Source organism: Haliotis rubra, unplaced genomic scaffold (genome assembly GCF_003918875.1).
Source record: "Haliotis rubra isolate DU_JTF1 unplaced genomic scaffold, ASM391887v1 Scf1011, whole genome shotgun sequence".
Taxonomy (NCBI): domain Eukaryota; kingdom Metazoa; phylum Mollusca; class Gastropoda; order Lepetellida; family Haliotidae; genus Haliotis; species Haliotis rubra.
In genome coordinates this window covers 231,295-247,084 of record NW_025764906.1, presented here as the reverse complement: position 1 = coordinate 247,084, position 15,790 = coordinate 231,295, and the positions used below count along the sequence as shown (strand labels likewise).

The 15,790-nt window shown below is 44.0% G+C and overlaps 1 protein-coding gene across 1 annotated transcript in view; it reads right to left on the bottom strand.

Annotated features, from left to right (window-relative positions):
* The window catches only part of LOC124269234 (tyrosine-protein phosphatase non-receptor type 13-like), a 223,031-nt gene that overhangs the window by 85,423 nt on the left and 121,818 nt on the right, over nucleotides 1–15,790 (bottom strand). The window contains exons 21-24 of the mRNA XM_046704256.1: nucleotides 12,884–13,471; nucleotides 12,343–12,498; nucleotides 5,187–5,378; nucleotides 3,083–3,217 (exon numbers count right to left, since the gene is read on the bottom strand). Coding sequence (XP_046560212.1) covers nucleotides 3,083–3,217; nucleotides 5,187–5,378; nucleotides 12,343–12,498; nucleotides 12,884–13,471 — 1,071 coding nt within the window. The remainder of the gene's footprint in view (nucleotides 1–3,082; nucleotides 3,218–5,186; nucleotides 5,379–12,342; nucleotides 12,499–12,883; nucleotides 13,472–15,790) is intronic.

Below are 15,790 nucleotides of genomic sequence, written 5' to 3'. Positions count from 1 at the left end.
TGTGTAACATTGTGGTCTAGCAGTCAACGTCCTTTGGTGGATTAGAAGACAAAGTAGATGTGTTAAACCAATTGTAGCAAACAGGATTGCATACATACAGGAACATACAAAAATCAGTCAATGGAAATACGTCCCTTCCAAACAGAATGCTGCAGACATTCTTCGCAGAGGTGCAGATGTTGAAACATTTTCCACTGATAAATGGCTGCATGGACCTACATTTCTGACTCGTGATGAAGATGAATGTCCAGTTGCCTTTGAAAATGGTGAAAAATCTGGACAAAAAAGGTCTTAGGTAAACTCGGCCATGTTCACTCAATCTGAGTCAGATACTGAGCGGTTAGAACCAAATAGATTTTCTAGCTGGAAGAGACTCTGCAGAGTATATACGGTCTACAGGTTTCTCAACAATGCTAGAGCTCACTGTTCACTTAGAAAACAGGTTGAACTGGATGCGGAAGACACTGAGGACACAGAAACAACTATACTGGTAAGAAATCAAAGGGAAGAATTTTCTCATGACTATTCTTCACTGATGAGAAAATCAGAGTTGTCAGCAAACAGTAAGTTGATAGGCTTACAGCCTTTTGTTGATGACAATGGACTAATGAGAGCAGGAGGCAGACTGAGGTTTGCGGATGTATTGTCTTTTGATGCCAGACATCCTATTATACTCCAAAGACATTCCTAGGTCACCAAACTGATTGTCAAGTAATATCATGAGCAGGTGAGTCACATGGGTACAAATAATACATTGTCAGCCTTGTCCACTAGATTCTGGGTTGTTTCAGCTAGAGAGGAAATACGTCAGTGGGAAAGACAGTGGGAAAAAGCCAAACCAGCATATCAGATAATGGCAGTTCTCCCCAAGGTTAGGGTTTTCATGTTCAATGAAAGCATTTGTGACAACAGGCGTGGATTATGCAGGTCCATTTCACACGGTACAAGGTCTGAGGTAAGAGTCGACAAAAACGTTATCACTGCCTATTCATGTCTGTCGAAACGAGCAGTACATTTAGAAATGGCTTTTGGGTTAGACACGGGTTCGTTTCTGAATGCCTTGTTTCGTATGGTGCACAGACGAGGTATGCCAAAGGAAATAATCTCAGACAACGGCACTAACTTCGTTGGTGTGGCAAAGGAGCTGAAACAGCTAGCTGCTGGCAAACTTTGACAAACAAAAGTGTCAACTGGTTGTTCAATCCCCCAAATGCACCATGCTTTGGAGGAGTTCAGGGGATATTAGTGATGACGAACTCATGACAGCCGTCATAGGAGTGGAAGCTCTTATGAATTCTAGACCTTTGACGTATCAAAGTGCACATCCACAGGATGATGTTCCACTCACGCCAAATCATTTCCTGCATGGTCAGGTAGGTGGGGAATTTGCACCAGTGTTGGACTCTACCTCCTTCAGCCCTAAGAAACGATGGAGAAGAGTTCAAGAACTCATCAGACACGTGTGGAAACGATGGATGAGAGAGAAATGGTTCCCACCATCCCGAGACCTACAGGTTGATGACATAGTGATAGTAGTATCTGCGGATACCCCTCGTGGAGTTTGGCCTATCCTGGAAAGGATGGTCATGTGCATGTTCTTGATGTTCAGGTTGGCTCTACAGTCTTGAAAAGGCCAATCACAAAGGTCTGAACTCTTGAATGGAGTTGAATGCTGAATTTGTGAAATGATGCTTGTAACAGCAACTGATGTACATACTCATAGTTTTCCTTGTTTCTCTCATTTAGTCAATTTTAATGATAGATATGGGTCTATCATGGAGGGGGGCATGTTCTGAAGGCATTTTGGTTTTATCCCTAAAACTGCCCGCTCAAACACACCCAGTGCAAACTGGTCATGGTCAATACACTCGGAGATGAGTGCACGTGAAATGCAAGTTGGATTATTGTTGCAGGGAAGTGAATATTACTGTCATTGTCTGCAATCACTGCTCTGAGTTTCATATCAGGAATCAAGATGCAATAATATTCAATCGTGTAATTCAGTAAGTACAAGAAAATATTGTATGTTCGAATTGGCCTTAACCTCCACGTTTATGGATAATAATAATGTGCCCTTTTCTCACTGGTATTAACATGCAAACTATCATTTCAATTGTCCTTTATTTAATGAAGCCAAACTGTTTGAAATGATATGTTCCTTAACAGCAACATTAAACAAGCAGGCAGGGCTAAGAAGTGTGCAAACAATTCAGTAAGCTGAATGTTAACACAAAGATAGTTCAAGAATCTAATTCAATCAACACTTTACCCTGAGATGAGTAGCTATTATTCCCTGTAAAAAGTGTTAAATCAGCTGATCTGTATCAAGCTCCCAACTAATCCCCAAGGGTTATGAAGGGGCATCTAATTGGCAAGGAGCTCTCAGGCCATCAGATGTTTGATTGGAAAGGGGCACCTGACCATCTAATTGGCAAGGAGCTCTCAGGCCATCAGGTGTTTGATTGGAAAGGGGCACCTGACCATCTAATTGGCAAGGAGTTCTCAGGCCATCAGGTGTTTGATTGGAAAGGGGACCCTGACCATCTAATTAACATGGAGCTCTCAGGCCATCAGGTGTTTGATTGAAAGGGCACCTGACCATCTAATTGGCAAGGAGCTCTCAGGCCATCAGATGTTTGATTGGAAAGGGGCACACTGACCATCTAATTGGCAAGGAGATCTCAGGCCATCAGGTGTTTGATTGGAAAGGGGCACCTGACCATCTAATTGGCAAGGAGATCTCAGGCCATCAGGTGTTTGATTGGAAAGGGGCACACTGACCATCTAATTGGCAAGGAGTTCTCAGGCCATCAGGTGTTTGATAGGAAAGGGCCACCTGACCATCTAATTGGCAAGGAGCTCTCAGGCCATCAGATGTTTGATTGGAAAGGGGCACCTGACCATCTAATTGGCAAGGAGATCTCAGGCCATCAGGTGTTTGATTGGAAAGGGGCACCTGACCATCTAATTGGCAAGGAGCTCTCAGGCCATCAGGTGTTTGATTGGAAAGGGGCACCTGACCATCTAATTGGCAAGGAGATCTCAAGCCATATAATGTTTGATTGTCATCAGATGTCCTCACCTCGGGGCCTCCTCCTTGTCGGTGTGAGGGGTCATCAGGCTCCCTCTGGCTAGGTTTCACTATCTCTGTGGCAGCACTCTCTGGGTGTCTCTCATCAAGGCTTTCTTCTGAGCTCAATGCAGTATTGATGCAGGACTACAGTAAAAAAAACAAAGTTGAACTTATACACCTACCATGAATAAATAGAGAATCTCACCCAAGTGTCTTCTGATATCAATTATATCAACACGAGTTGATAAAGTTACAAATATCCGAGGCTTGCCGAGGATATTTTTACTTTATCAACGAGTGTTGATATATTTGATATCAGAAGACACGAGGGTGAGATTCTATTTATCATCCAAAATCACTCTTCATTAATTTTCAATGAAAAATGTACATCTCTGAACATGGTACTGCCATTACACTTGCAGTGCAGCGATGTCATAGCATTGTGATGTCATCAAGTACATGACGTCATAGCATTGTCAGGGCATTGTACAAAATCTACTGTCAAAGCGATATCTCCTAGGAGATATCGTTTGATCTCACACAAGCGATATCTCCTGTGGAACACAGTTTTGGATGATAAATGCCTTTTAGAAGGTGGTCAAATGTAAGAATTGTTGTATTTAAGGTTAAAATTCCTAATACTGCATTTTTTAGTTGAGACCCAGGATTCTAAAGAAAGACAATGGAAGTCCAACAAATGGTAGTCTAGATCAGCACACTGACGGTGTCACAGCTTGAATGGCATGACGAAATAGTGGCTGTTCCGTTTCTGCGGTTTCACCCAGCCGCGACAGATAACAACTTTTGCGTTTTCAATGATGATAGTTTCTTAAACAACTTTTTTGGTGGAGTCCAGAAAATTTTCAAATATAAGAAAGCTGTTGGGTATTAGTAAATGATAAACATGTGTACTATTTATATTTATTTGGCAATTTTGTACAATGATAAAATTTGCAATTCATCGCTCCATTTCTGACTCAAACGGACTGTACAGTGGTGCAGACAACATCTGCGGTGGAGAGCATGTGATTGGAGACATCTTCTCTTCACTAACAAGTCCAGATTCCTCTTACATCACGCTGATGGCCGAACACAAGTTTATCGGCGACATAATGAGGAACTGTGTCCTTGAGGCCAACCGTTTTGGCGGCAGTGGAGTGATGGTTTATGGTGGGAGCAATGAGTGATGGATGTTCACCTTTGCTTGTCATCAATGGAAATTAACGGGTCTCCCGTACAGAGAAAAAATTGTTATTCCAGTCGTCCTACCGTTTCTCCAGCAGAATGGTCCAGGAGTGATCTTCCAGCAGGACAACGCCAGACCTTCCTTCCCTGGCCTGCTAAATCCCCATATCTGTCCCCCAGTCACACTTCAGGAACTCTGCCAGGTTCTTCCACAGATATAGAATGCCATTCCACAAGACTTCTAGCGACGTTTGATTGGCTCAATGAGGCGCAGTTGTCAAGCATGCATAAATACTCATGGTGGACATACACGTTATTGACTGTGTGAATTTCATTTTGAACTTTCTCTCACTGTGTCCTCCTTAGCATGTGTCCGTCAGAAAAGTTTAAACTGTGCCATTTGCTATTTCCTATTACGGAATGATTTTCTTGCAATATTAAAAAAGTCTCATCATAAAAATATCAATGGTTAATTCTATAAACAATAATAACTATAAACAATGAGTTGATACTGGGTAATCATCAGAAAGGGAGATAACTCACAACAAACATGTAAAATGTAGTCATATGAAGAATGCGTAAAATATGTTATGACATTTTAAGAATGATCACTGTTTTTTATAGCTGATAATGATGAAATAGCTTCAGCTAAATTATAACCTGCTGAGTTGACTATCATGTGACATCAAGTCAGTTGAGGCATGTTGTTTTCATTTCATAGTTCATCAGAAACTGACCTAAAATTGGGTTTTGCTGAGAAAGAAAACAAATACATTTAGGTGGCAACACAATTTGTAGGCCGTACGGTAGCTCGAGCAAAGTTTAGACACTAATTCATACACTGGCTACAAACAGAACTTGGTGCTTCGTCATCCAACATCAAAAGCTGTAACAGAAAAAAAGGACACCCTGGGAACTCCTTTATTACCTGTAACTCAGCAGCGCTTTGCTCATCACTTGTATCTGTTTGACCTTCACCTTGACTGCTGCTGACATGTATTGGTAGGAAGTCATCGTCACTGTCATCTCTTTGGACAGCTATAGTAACGACTTGGGGAGCCTTCCTCAGATGCATCACAGCCTCGAAATGACTCATGTCAGACATGTCCTGACTGTTCACCTGCAAGTGGTAGATTGACAATGTCAAACTCGCCAGTCCATACAGATGTTTTCATCCACATTAACAGCAATGGTAATAACTCGAAGAATACGACCTTCAACACTTGTTTGTCTTATTTCCACAAACTTCTTTCTGATCCATAGGTTCAATTTGAATAAACATTTTACAAGACTATAATTTTCCTTAGGGTACCTTAAGGAAGGTACTCTGGGATTCCTGGTGGAAGGATGGGTGGGCCTATTCTTCAAGTATTAGAGGTAATATTCTAAGAATTAGTATTAGTGTTGATAATGTCCAAAATTCTTATGAATATGTCCCTTTAACAATTGATTGCCAAATTCCACATCCCGTTTGGTGGGCCCAGAGTACCCCGTACTAGGTTAGGAAAACAACCATAAAATGCACAAAACCAGTATGTTATGTAGACCTTCATTTGGTTATTGTGACAACACTCAAGAACGTCTACTGGTGCTGTATTTCCTGGACGATATCACTTCCAGTGGTTATCTCCCAATTGACAGACACCCATTTGACAGACACTGAACTAGAAGCTTAATTCGAAGATTAATTGATAATCTGTCTTATCTTCTCAAAACTGTTTTTACAATCAATTATTATCGAATATAAAAACAGGTTTCTTTTCTAAAGATTGTAACAGTTTATGTCTTTGAATAGTATACAATGGACATTCAAGGAAGTAATGAAAAACATTCTCACATCCATGGCCACGTTGACATGATGCGTCATTTTTCATATTTATTCTAAATAAATCATAACTAAGTGCATATATCTTATATCTTAATCTTGTGTGCAAAACATTTAACTTCCTTATTCCATATGAATAATATTTAGGTGTACATTTTTCTTTCATGTGGACACAAGATTTAAATGATGCAACAGAGTCGCAATTTCTAATAGCTAAGGGTATATTATTCCACATTTTAACAGCTGGTGGAACAAAAGATGCTGTTGACATCTTGTGCATGGTTTTCTGGAGATAGCTTGTCCGGTCGGTCGCCTACTACAGGTGGGAGTAAGGAGTATCTCAACTCATAGCTTGTCGTCGGCCGCCTGCTACATAGCTTGTCCGGTCGCCTGCTACATAGCTTGTCCGGTCACCTGCTACAGGTGGGAGTAAATCCTGAAGAAAAACTAGTGTTGTTCTATCTAGTAGGAACGTTTTCAATATGATGAGAAGGTTAAACCCAAATGTTTACGAAAATCAACAGTTTATATGTTGCAGCAATCAAAATTCAAATTTAATGACATGTATTTTCGGCCATCTTTCACAGTAAATAATACAGCTCCATTTGTTTTCCTGTATTTTTATTTGGACTATCCCATTATAATCTGCAGGTAACAGGTAGTAACTAATGTGTTCACTGTAAATGTTGTTGTTTTAAGGTGTCTGCGAACTGCCGGTCTGCATAATGGGAGGACACCCTTCCAGTTAGTATCTCATCCACTCAAATGAATACCAAGTCACATCCCTATCTGGATATACCTGGGCCCTTATTCTCGAAACGTTTGTAGCCCTAAAAATTCTTAACTTTGATCATAGCAAATGTGTTAAGAATGGGCTTAAGAAGTTTGTAGGGCTACGAACGTTTTGAGAATAGCTAGCCTTCTTCCTATCTTAGTCATGGTCTACCATTTGAGGCATTAGGGTCAACTATATGCAGCTAAAGACTCTTATAAGATGGCCCTGAATGTCTTGGGTCACATCCCTCAGGTACAAAACATGAATGTGTTTGATGAAACCCAAGCTGACATGATCTGTTCAATAGATACTGTCCTCCGTGAAGCCAAGGATGTGACTTTGATTCTTTGCAAGGAACTCCGGTAAAGTCCTAACTGGAACGGGGTGGTGGGGTAGCCTAATGGTTAAAGAGTCGGCTCATCACGCTGACGACCCGGGTTCTAATCCCCACATGTGTGAAGCCCATTTATGGTGTCCCCCGCCGTGATATTGCTGGAATATTGCTAAAAGCGACATAAAACCCAACTCACTCACTCACTGCTAACTGTAACTCTGGATGGATCTTTATATATCTAATCCAATAACCGAAGGCCGGCGTGTCATTCTGAAATTCATGATGCTGCAGCTTGAGCCTTAAAGAAAGCTGTGTTCCTTGTTTAGTAAGAACAGACAATAATGCAGAACAATAAAACTTCTATGGTTCCATGCAGAAGATGTAGATGTTTTCTGAGATGTAGAAAATACCTGCAACCATCAGCACTGTTATAAGGACATTGTCTGCCCCTGATCTGATTCTTCACTGCTAGAATCGGTCCTATTCATAGTCAAATAAAGCATATGTTGAAGCTCTGAGTGCCTGTGTAACAGCTGATGAAACGTTGGCCAACAAGATATAGATCTGGGTACCATGATTGACCCAATATTGCTGAGCGCCAGGCAGGGACCAACAAGTACCATATTTTAACGTCTTTTGGTATGATGCGGCCAGGGATTGAACCCACGACCTTCCATTCTCCGGGTGAACCCTCTAACCACTACACCACGGAGGGGTCCAACTCCAAAGAATCTTAGATGCAGTCAGCCTTTGAATGTAAGACCTTCCTCAGAGGAATCTCGCAGACATAGGGAGTCTTTTAAAGAGGAAACAAGTTGGCATTTTGTTGAGACAACTATGAATCCTTACACATTGTCCCCTGTGGAAATCATCTGTCTGAGGTATTCAATGAACTAACTTGGGTGGCCATCTCAGATATTTCTGGATGAGGACCTTTGGATCGAAAATAATTCTGAGGTCTGTTGATTTTTGTGGGGGGACCAACAATACCGGAGAGAAGAACCCTAGCTCAGGTGTAAAGGGTTCTACCGAACGACCAAAAGCTAACCTTATTCTCATTTTCAAAAACAGCTGACAAAACGGCTGCCCACTTAACCCCGTAATACTTCATAGGGAACAGTGGCATCAGTGTCCGATAGTCTTTGCGTAGAGTCCTTGCTTCAGCCAACCAAAAATTTATGAGGAGTCAACTGGATTTGTTTTACCTGGCTGGAAAAAACTCTTCCATATCCTCTGGATGGAGTCTTGGATGTTCTTGGTATCACGACAACCGCTAGAACTACTTCTGTGTGCCCTACACAGCCTGTTTCCAGCGGGCTCAGTGAGGACAGGACTTGCTTGCTGCATTTTTACATGCCAGGATGAAGTCAAAGCTTTATGGATCTTCCCATCCTCTTCAGACTTAAAACCTCTAATGCTTCTTAACTTTTGCCATTGGATAGCTGATCATCTATGGGTTGTGAATACAGCATATTCCCGATCTCATGGGATATAGACAGATGCAGTTGTATTTGGTGATCCTGTCTTAATAAGGTAAACTTGACTGCCAGGTTGGCCATTAAAACTTCAGAGTAGAACACTGCTAACATGTGATGAACCAAAAGTTAGGTCTAAGTTGTGGTCCGCAGGAGAAGATAGAGCTGTAGGGTCTAAGTTGTGGTCCGCAGGTGAAGATAGAGTTGTAGTGTCCAAGTTGTGGTCAGCAGGTGAAGATAGAGCTGTACAGACCAAGTTGTGGTCCGCCGGTGAAGATAGAGCTGTACAGACCAAGTTGTGGTCCGCAGGTGAAGATAGAGCTGTAGAGTCCAAGTTGTGAACCACAGGTGAAGATAGAGTTGTAGTGTCCAAGTTGTGGTCAGCAGGTGAAGATAGAGCTGTAGAGTCCAAGTTGTGGTCCGCAGGTGAAGATAGAGCTGTAGAGTCTAAGTTGTGGTCCGCAGGTGAAGATAGAGCTGTAGAGTCTAAGTTGTGAACCACAGGTGAAGATAGAGCTGTAGAGTCTAAGTTGTGAACCGACAGGTGAAGATAGAGCTGTAGAGTCTAAGTTGTGGTCCGCAGGTGAAGATAGAGCTGTAGAGTCTAAGTTGTGGTCCGCAGGTGAAGATAGAGCTGTAGAGTCCTTGTGGTCCGTTGTGAAGATAGAGCTGTAGAGTCTAAGTTGTGGTCCGCAGGTGAAGATAGAGCTGTAGAGTCTAAGTTGTGGTCCACAGGTGAAGATAGAGCTGTAGAGTCTAAGTTGTGGTCCGCAGGTGAAGATAGAGCTGTAGAGTCTAAGTTGTGGTCCACAGGTGAAGATAGAGCTGTAGAGTCTAAGTTGTGGTCCGCAGGTGAAGATAGTGCTGTAGAGTCCAAGTTGTGAACCACAGGTGAAGATAGAGCTGTAGAGTCCAAGTTGTGGTCCACAGGTGAAGATAGAGCTGTAGAGTCTAAGTTGTGGTCCGCAGGTGAAGATAGAGCTGTAGAGTCCAAGTTGTGGTCCGCAGGTGAAGATAGAGCTGTAGAGTCTAAGTTGTGAACCACAGGTGAAGATAGAGCTGTAGAGTCTAAGTTGTGGTCCGCCGGTGAAGATAGAGCTGTAGAGTCTAAGTTGTGGTCCGCAGGTGAAGATAGAGCTGTAGAGTCCAAGTTGTGAACCCGCAGGTGAAGATGTGAAGATAGAGCTGTAGAGTCCAAGTTAGAGCTGTAGTGGTCCGCAAGATAGAGCTGTAGAGTCCAAGTTGGGAACCACAGGTGAAGATAGAGCTGTAGAGTCTAAGTTGTGGTCCGCAGGTGAAGATAGAGCTGTAGAGTCTAAGTTGTGAACCACAGGTGAAGATAGAGCTGTAGAGTCCAAGTTGTGAACCACAGGTGAAGATAGAGCTGTAGAGTCTAAGTTGTGGTCCGCAGGTGAAGACTGTGCTGTAGAGTCTAAGTTGTGGTCCGCAGGTGAAGATAGAGCTGTAGAGTCCAAGTTGTGAACCACAGGTGAAGATAGAGTTGTAGAGTCTAAGTTGTGGTCCGCCAGTGAAGACTGTGCTGTAGAGTCTAAGTTGTTGACCGCAGATGAAGATAGAGCTGTAGAGTCCAAATTGTGGTCCGCAGATGAAGATAGAGCTGTAGAGTCTAAGTTGTGGTCCGCAGGTGAAGATAGAGCTGTAGAGTCCAAGTTGTGGTCCGCAGGTGAAGATAGAGCTGTAGAGTCTAAGTTGTGAACCACAGGTGAAGATAGAGCTGTAGAGTCTAAGTTGTGAACCACAGGTGAAGATAGAGCTGTAGAGTCTAAGTTGTGGTCCGCAGGTGAAGACTGAGCTGTAGAGTCTAAGTTGTGGTCCGCAGGTGAAGATAGAGCTGTAGAGTCTAAGTTGTGGTCCACAGGTGAAGATTGTGCTGTAGAGTCCAAGTTGTGGTCCACAGGTGAAGATAGAGCTGTAGAGTCTAAGTTGTGGTCCGGCAGGTGAAGAAGATAGAGCTGTAGAGTCTAAGTTGTGGTCCACAGGTGAAGATAGAGCTGTAGAGTCCAAGTTGTGGTCCGCAGGTGAAGATAGAGCTGTAGAGTCTAAGTTGTGGTCCGCAGGTGAAGATAGAGCTGTAGAGTCTAAGTTGTGGTCCTTGAGGTGAAGATAGAGCTGTAGAGTCCAAGTTGTGAACCACAGGTGAAGGTAGAGTTGTGGGAGTCCTAGAGTCCATTGCAAGTTGGGTCCAGGTAGATAGAGCTGTAGAGTCTAAGTTGTGAACCACAGGTGAAGATAGAGCTGTAGAGTCTAAGTTGTGGTCCGCAGGTGAAGATAGTGCTGTAGAGTCCAAGTTGTGAACCACAGGTGAAGATAGAGCTGTAGAGTCTAAGTTGTGAACCACAGGTGAAGATAGAGCTGTAGAGTCTAAGTTGTGAACCACAGGTGAAGATAGAGCTGTAGAGTCTAAGTTGTGAACCACAGGTGAAGATAGAGTTGTAGAGTCTAAGTTGTGGTCCGCCAGTGAAGACTGTGCTGTAGAGTCTAAGTTGTGGTCCGCAGATGAAGATAGAGCTGTAGAGTCCAAATTGTGGTCCGCAGGTGAAGATAGAGCTGTAGAGTCCAAGTTGTGAACCACAGGTGAAGATAGAGCTGTAGAGTCTAAGTTGTGGTCCGCAGGTGAAGATAGAGCTGTAGAGTCCAAGTTGTGAACCACAGGTGAAGATAGAGCTGTAGAGTCTAAGTTGTGGTCCTCCGGTGAAGACTGTGCTGTAGAGTCTAAGTTGTGGTCCGCAGGTGAAGATAGTGCTGTAGAGTCCAAGTTGTGAACCACAGGTGAAGATAGAGCTGTAGAGTCTAAGTTGTGAACCACAGGTGAAGATAGAGCTGTAGAGTCTAAGTTGTGGTCCGCAGGTGAAGATAGAGCTGTAGAGTCCAAGTTGTGGTCCGCAGGTGAAGATAGAGCTGTAGAGTCTAAGTTGTGAACCACAGGTGAAGATAGAGCTGTAGAGTCTAAGTTGTGCTCCTCAGGTGAAGATAGAGCTTCACACACACACACACACACACACACACACACACACACACACACACACACACACAGACACACACACACACACACACACACACACACACACACACACACACACACACACACAGAGTCAATCTTGACACACAGACCATCAGTCTGAACACACACACAGAGTCAATCTTGACACACAGACCATCAGTCTGAACGCACACACGCACACAGAGTCAATCTTGACACACACAGACCATCAGTCTTCACTCACTCACACACACACACACACACACACACACAGAGTCAGCACAGACCATCAGTCTGAACATACATACAAATACAGTCAATCTTGACACAATATAGAATAATAGTTGCTTGACAACGGTAAAGGATCTGTATCGAAACGTCACACTCACGAAATAAAGAAGCTGTTATCCATAAAAAATTGTTACATATTGTATGTCTCAACTTCTAAAATGCCACTCAAACAAGTAATCTTGACACACACAGACCATCAGTCTGAACACACACACACACACCATATGACTGTCTCAACACACACACCATCTGACTGTCTCAACGCACACACACCCCATCTGACTGTCCACACACACACACACACACACACACACACACACACACACACACACACACACACCATCTGACTGTCTCAACGCACAATGACTGTAAGTGCAACATACCCTGATGAGTTTATCTCCAACTCTCAGTCTTCCATCAGAAAGTGCTGGGTCTTGTACAATACCCTTGATGTAACAGCCGCCAGTTGTGGTGGCACCACCTGCCACTGTGAAACCAAGCCCTCCCCGCTGGCGTTTACACAAAGTCACCTCGAACACCTGCTGATATCAAACATCGCTATATTACTAGTGTTCTTAAGACAGCTACTGTTTGTATCATTGCATCGCTGCTGGGAAACTGTTTGAAACATTGTTCGTATTGTTACATTGTTGCGGAGAAAACTGTTTGTATTGTTACCTTGCTGCTGAGAAAATTATTGAAACATTGCTTGTATTGTTACATTGTTGCTGGGAACGGTTTGAAACATTGCTTGTATTGTAACATTGTTGTTGAGAAAATTATTGAAACATTGTTTATATTCTTACATTGTTGCTGAGAAAATTATTGTATTGTTCCTAGTATTGTAACTATGTTTTATAACAAAAATATTTCCAAGACAATTGTTCTGGATGCCTCCACTAACACCTGTCATATGTCACTTACCTGTGTGGGAGTTATCTGCTCTGGTGTGGGAGTTATCTGCTCTTGTGTGGGAGTTATCTGCTCTGGTGTGGGAGTTATCTGCTCTTGTGTGGGAGCTATCAGCTCCTCTACTGATGCCAGGCTATCATCCACATCTTCAACTTCACTGACATTTTTGTTTCCAGAGACTTGTTTCACAGCATTGTCTCCTTCACTTATCTCTGTGTCAGATGCTACATGTTCCTGTCGAGTCAGTGACTTCTGATTAATAACATCCTCCCTGTGCCCCACCACACCACTCAGATGCTCTGAACCAAATACAGGATGGCAAGTCACACCAACCTTCTTATCTACCTGTACCAGTTTTTTATCTGTTTGTTCCATAATTTGATCAGTTTGCTCCAAATTTTGATTTGTTTGTGCAACAGTAAGACTGACAGTAGACTCTGAATCACTGTCAGAGGCCTGCGAGCGTCTTGTAAATCGAGGCCTTGGTGTGTTCCCTTCATCCTCAGAGTCTGACTCAAAGTCTGAGTCAAAGAGGGAGTGACCATCCTTGTCATAGTAAACTGGCATCCTCAGCTGGGAGATGAGTGAGTCTTCACTGTCCTGCAACATCAAGCACAAAATCATTACTAGCTTCTCTTAAGAGGATCAGGGAAGTATCAAGGAGAAGACAAGGGTATGGACAAGAATGCGGAGAGTAAGAGGAAATAGTTGGGTGTTGTTGGAGGATAAAAAGGATGGATGTACAGGTGGGGATGAGATGAAATATGAGGTTGTGTGAAGACAGGATGACTAAATGGCAGGGTCTGGGGCAAGATGAGGAGATGGGTGGAACCTGTGAGAGGATCAAGGAGAGGATGAAGGTATTTGTGGAGGTGGGTAGGCATGATGAGTTAAGGGGATGTTCTGATTTGTTGGGGTGATGATCAGATGCATTGGTATGGAGGATGTTCTTGGGAGATGACAGGTAGGTGCGGTACGAGGAGTATCAAGGGAAGGATAATTGGTTGCTTGGGGATGGAGGTGTTTCCTGGGGAGGATGACAGGATGTGGGGGGATGACAGGATGGTTGGGGCTGAAGGAGTTTCTTTGGAAGAATGATTGTTGGTTGCTGTTGGAGAAGGATCTGGGGAAGGATGACAGGTTGGTTGGTGTTGGTTGGGGTGTGTGATGGGATGGTTGGGTTACAGGAGGGTCTAGGGAGTGGGAAAAGATGGTTGGGTTAAAGGAAGGTCATGGTGAGTGTGATGGGATGGTTGTGTTAAATGAGGGCCTTGGGGAGGGTGATGGGATGGTTGGGGTGGAAGGAGGGTCTTGGGGAGGGTGATGCGGTGGTTGGGTTTGAAGCAGGGTCTTGGGAGTGGGATAAGATGGTTGGGTTAAAGGAACTTTTTCGGAAGAGTGATGGGATGGTTGGGGTAAAGGAAGGTCTTGGGGAGTGTGATGGGATGGTTGGGGTGGAAGGAGGGTCTTTGGGAGGGTGATGGGATGGTTGGGGTGGAAGGAGGGTCTTTGGGAGGGTGATGGGATGGTTAGGGTGGAAGGATGGTCTTGGGGAGGGTGATGGGATGGTGTAACACAGCTATACTGTGAAAAACTGTTAAGAGGGTCAAGCTACCATGAGGATTGTCATGCATACCCCAAGGGAGTTACTGGAGTGATTATTCGGTGTGATTATTCGGACAGTTATGATCTATGACCCTCAGTTTAAAGACGTAACTCACATAGTAAATTATGGGTCACTGTCACAGTACATCGCCCAAAATAGTAGGTGAAAGACAATGACCAGATACTTTAGACAGGGGCTATAGGTCAAGTGCCAATAACCAGGTGCGATAGCCTGAGGCTGTGGGGGAAGTGTCCTCACTCCAGTGCCGGAGGCTAATCGTGATAGAACTGTCAAGACCGCATGACCGAGAGTAAAAAGGGAAGTCACGATCCACTACCTTTAAAAAGACAAGTTTTTTGTGAGAGGGAAGAGAAACAAAGAAGTACCTTCCTGAATCAGCGAAACGTGTTGTGTTACAATAATTGGGTTTGAAGCAGGGTCTTGGGAGTGGTATAAGTTGGTTGGGTTAAAGTAAGGTCTTGGGGAGTGTGATTGGATAGTTGGGTTAAGGAAAGGTCTTGGGTTGTATGATGAGATGGCTGGGTTTGAAGGACAGTCTTGGGAGTGGGATAAGATGGTTGGGTTTGAAAGAGGATCTTGGAGAGAGTGATGGGATAGTTGGGTTTGAAGGAGGGTCTTGGGGAGCGTGAATGGATGGTTGGGGGAGTTGAAGGAGGGTCTTGGGGAGCATGAATGGATGGTTGGGGTTGAAGGAGGGTCTTGGGGAGCGTGATGGGATGGTTGGGGTTAAAGGAAGGTCTTGGGGAGTGTGATGGGATGGTTGGGGTTGAAGGAGGGTCTTGGGCAATGTGAATAGATGGTTGAGTTAAAGGAAGGTCTTGGGGAGGGTGATGGGATGGTTCGTTTGAAGGAGGGTCTTGGGGAGCATGAATGGATGGTTGGGTTAAATGAAATTCTTAGGGGAGGGAGAATGATGGGATGGTTGGGGGATGGTTGATGGGGTAGGTTGTGGAGGGTCTAGGGGAGGGTCTTGATGGGGATGGTTGGGGTTGAAGGAGGGTCTTGGGGAGCATGATTGGATGGTTGGGTTAAAGTAGGGTCTTGGGGAGGTGTGATGGGATGGTTGGGGGTTGAAGGAGAAGGTCTTGGGAGGCGGGATATGGGATGGTTGGGTTAAAGGAAGGTCTTGGGAAGTGTGATGGGATGGTTGGGTTTAAAAAGGAGGGGTCTTGGGGAGTGTGATGGGATGGTTGGGTTTGAAGGAGGGTCTTTGGGAGCATGATGGGATGGTTGGGTTAAGGGAGGGTCTTTGGGAGGAGGATGGGATGGTTGGGTGGAAGGAAGGTCTTGGG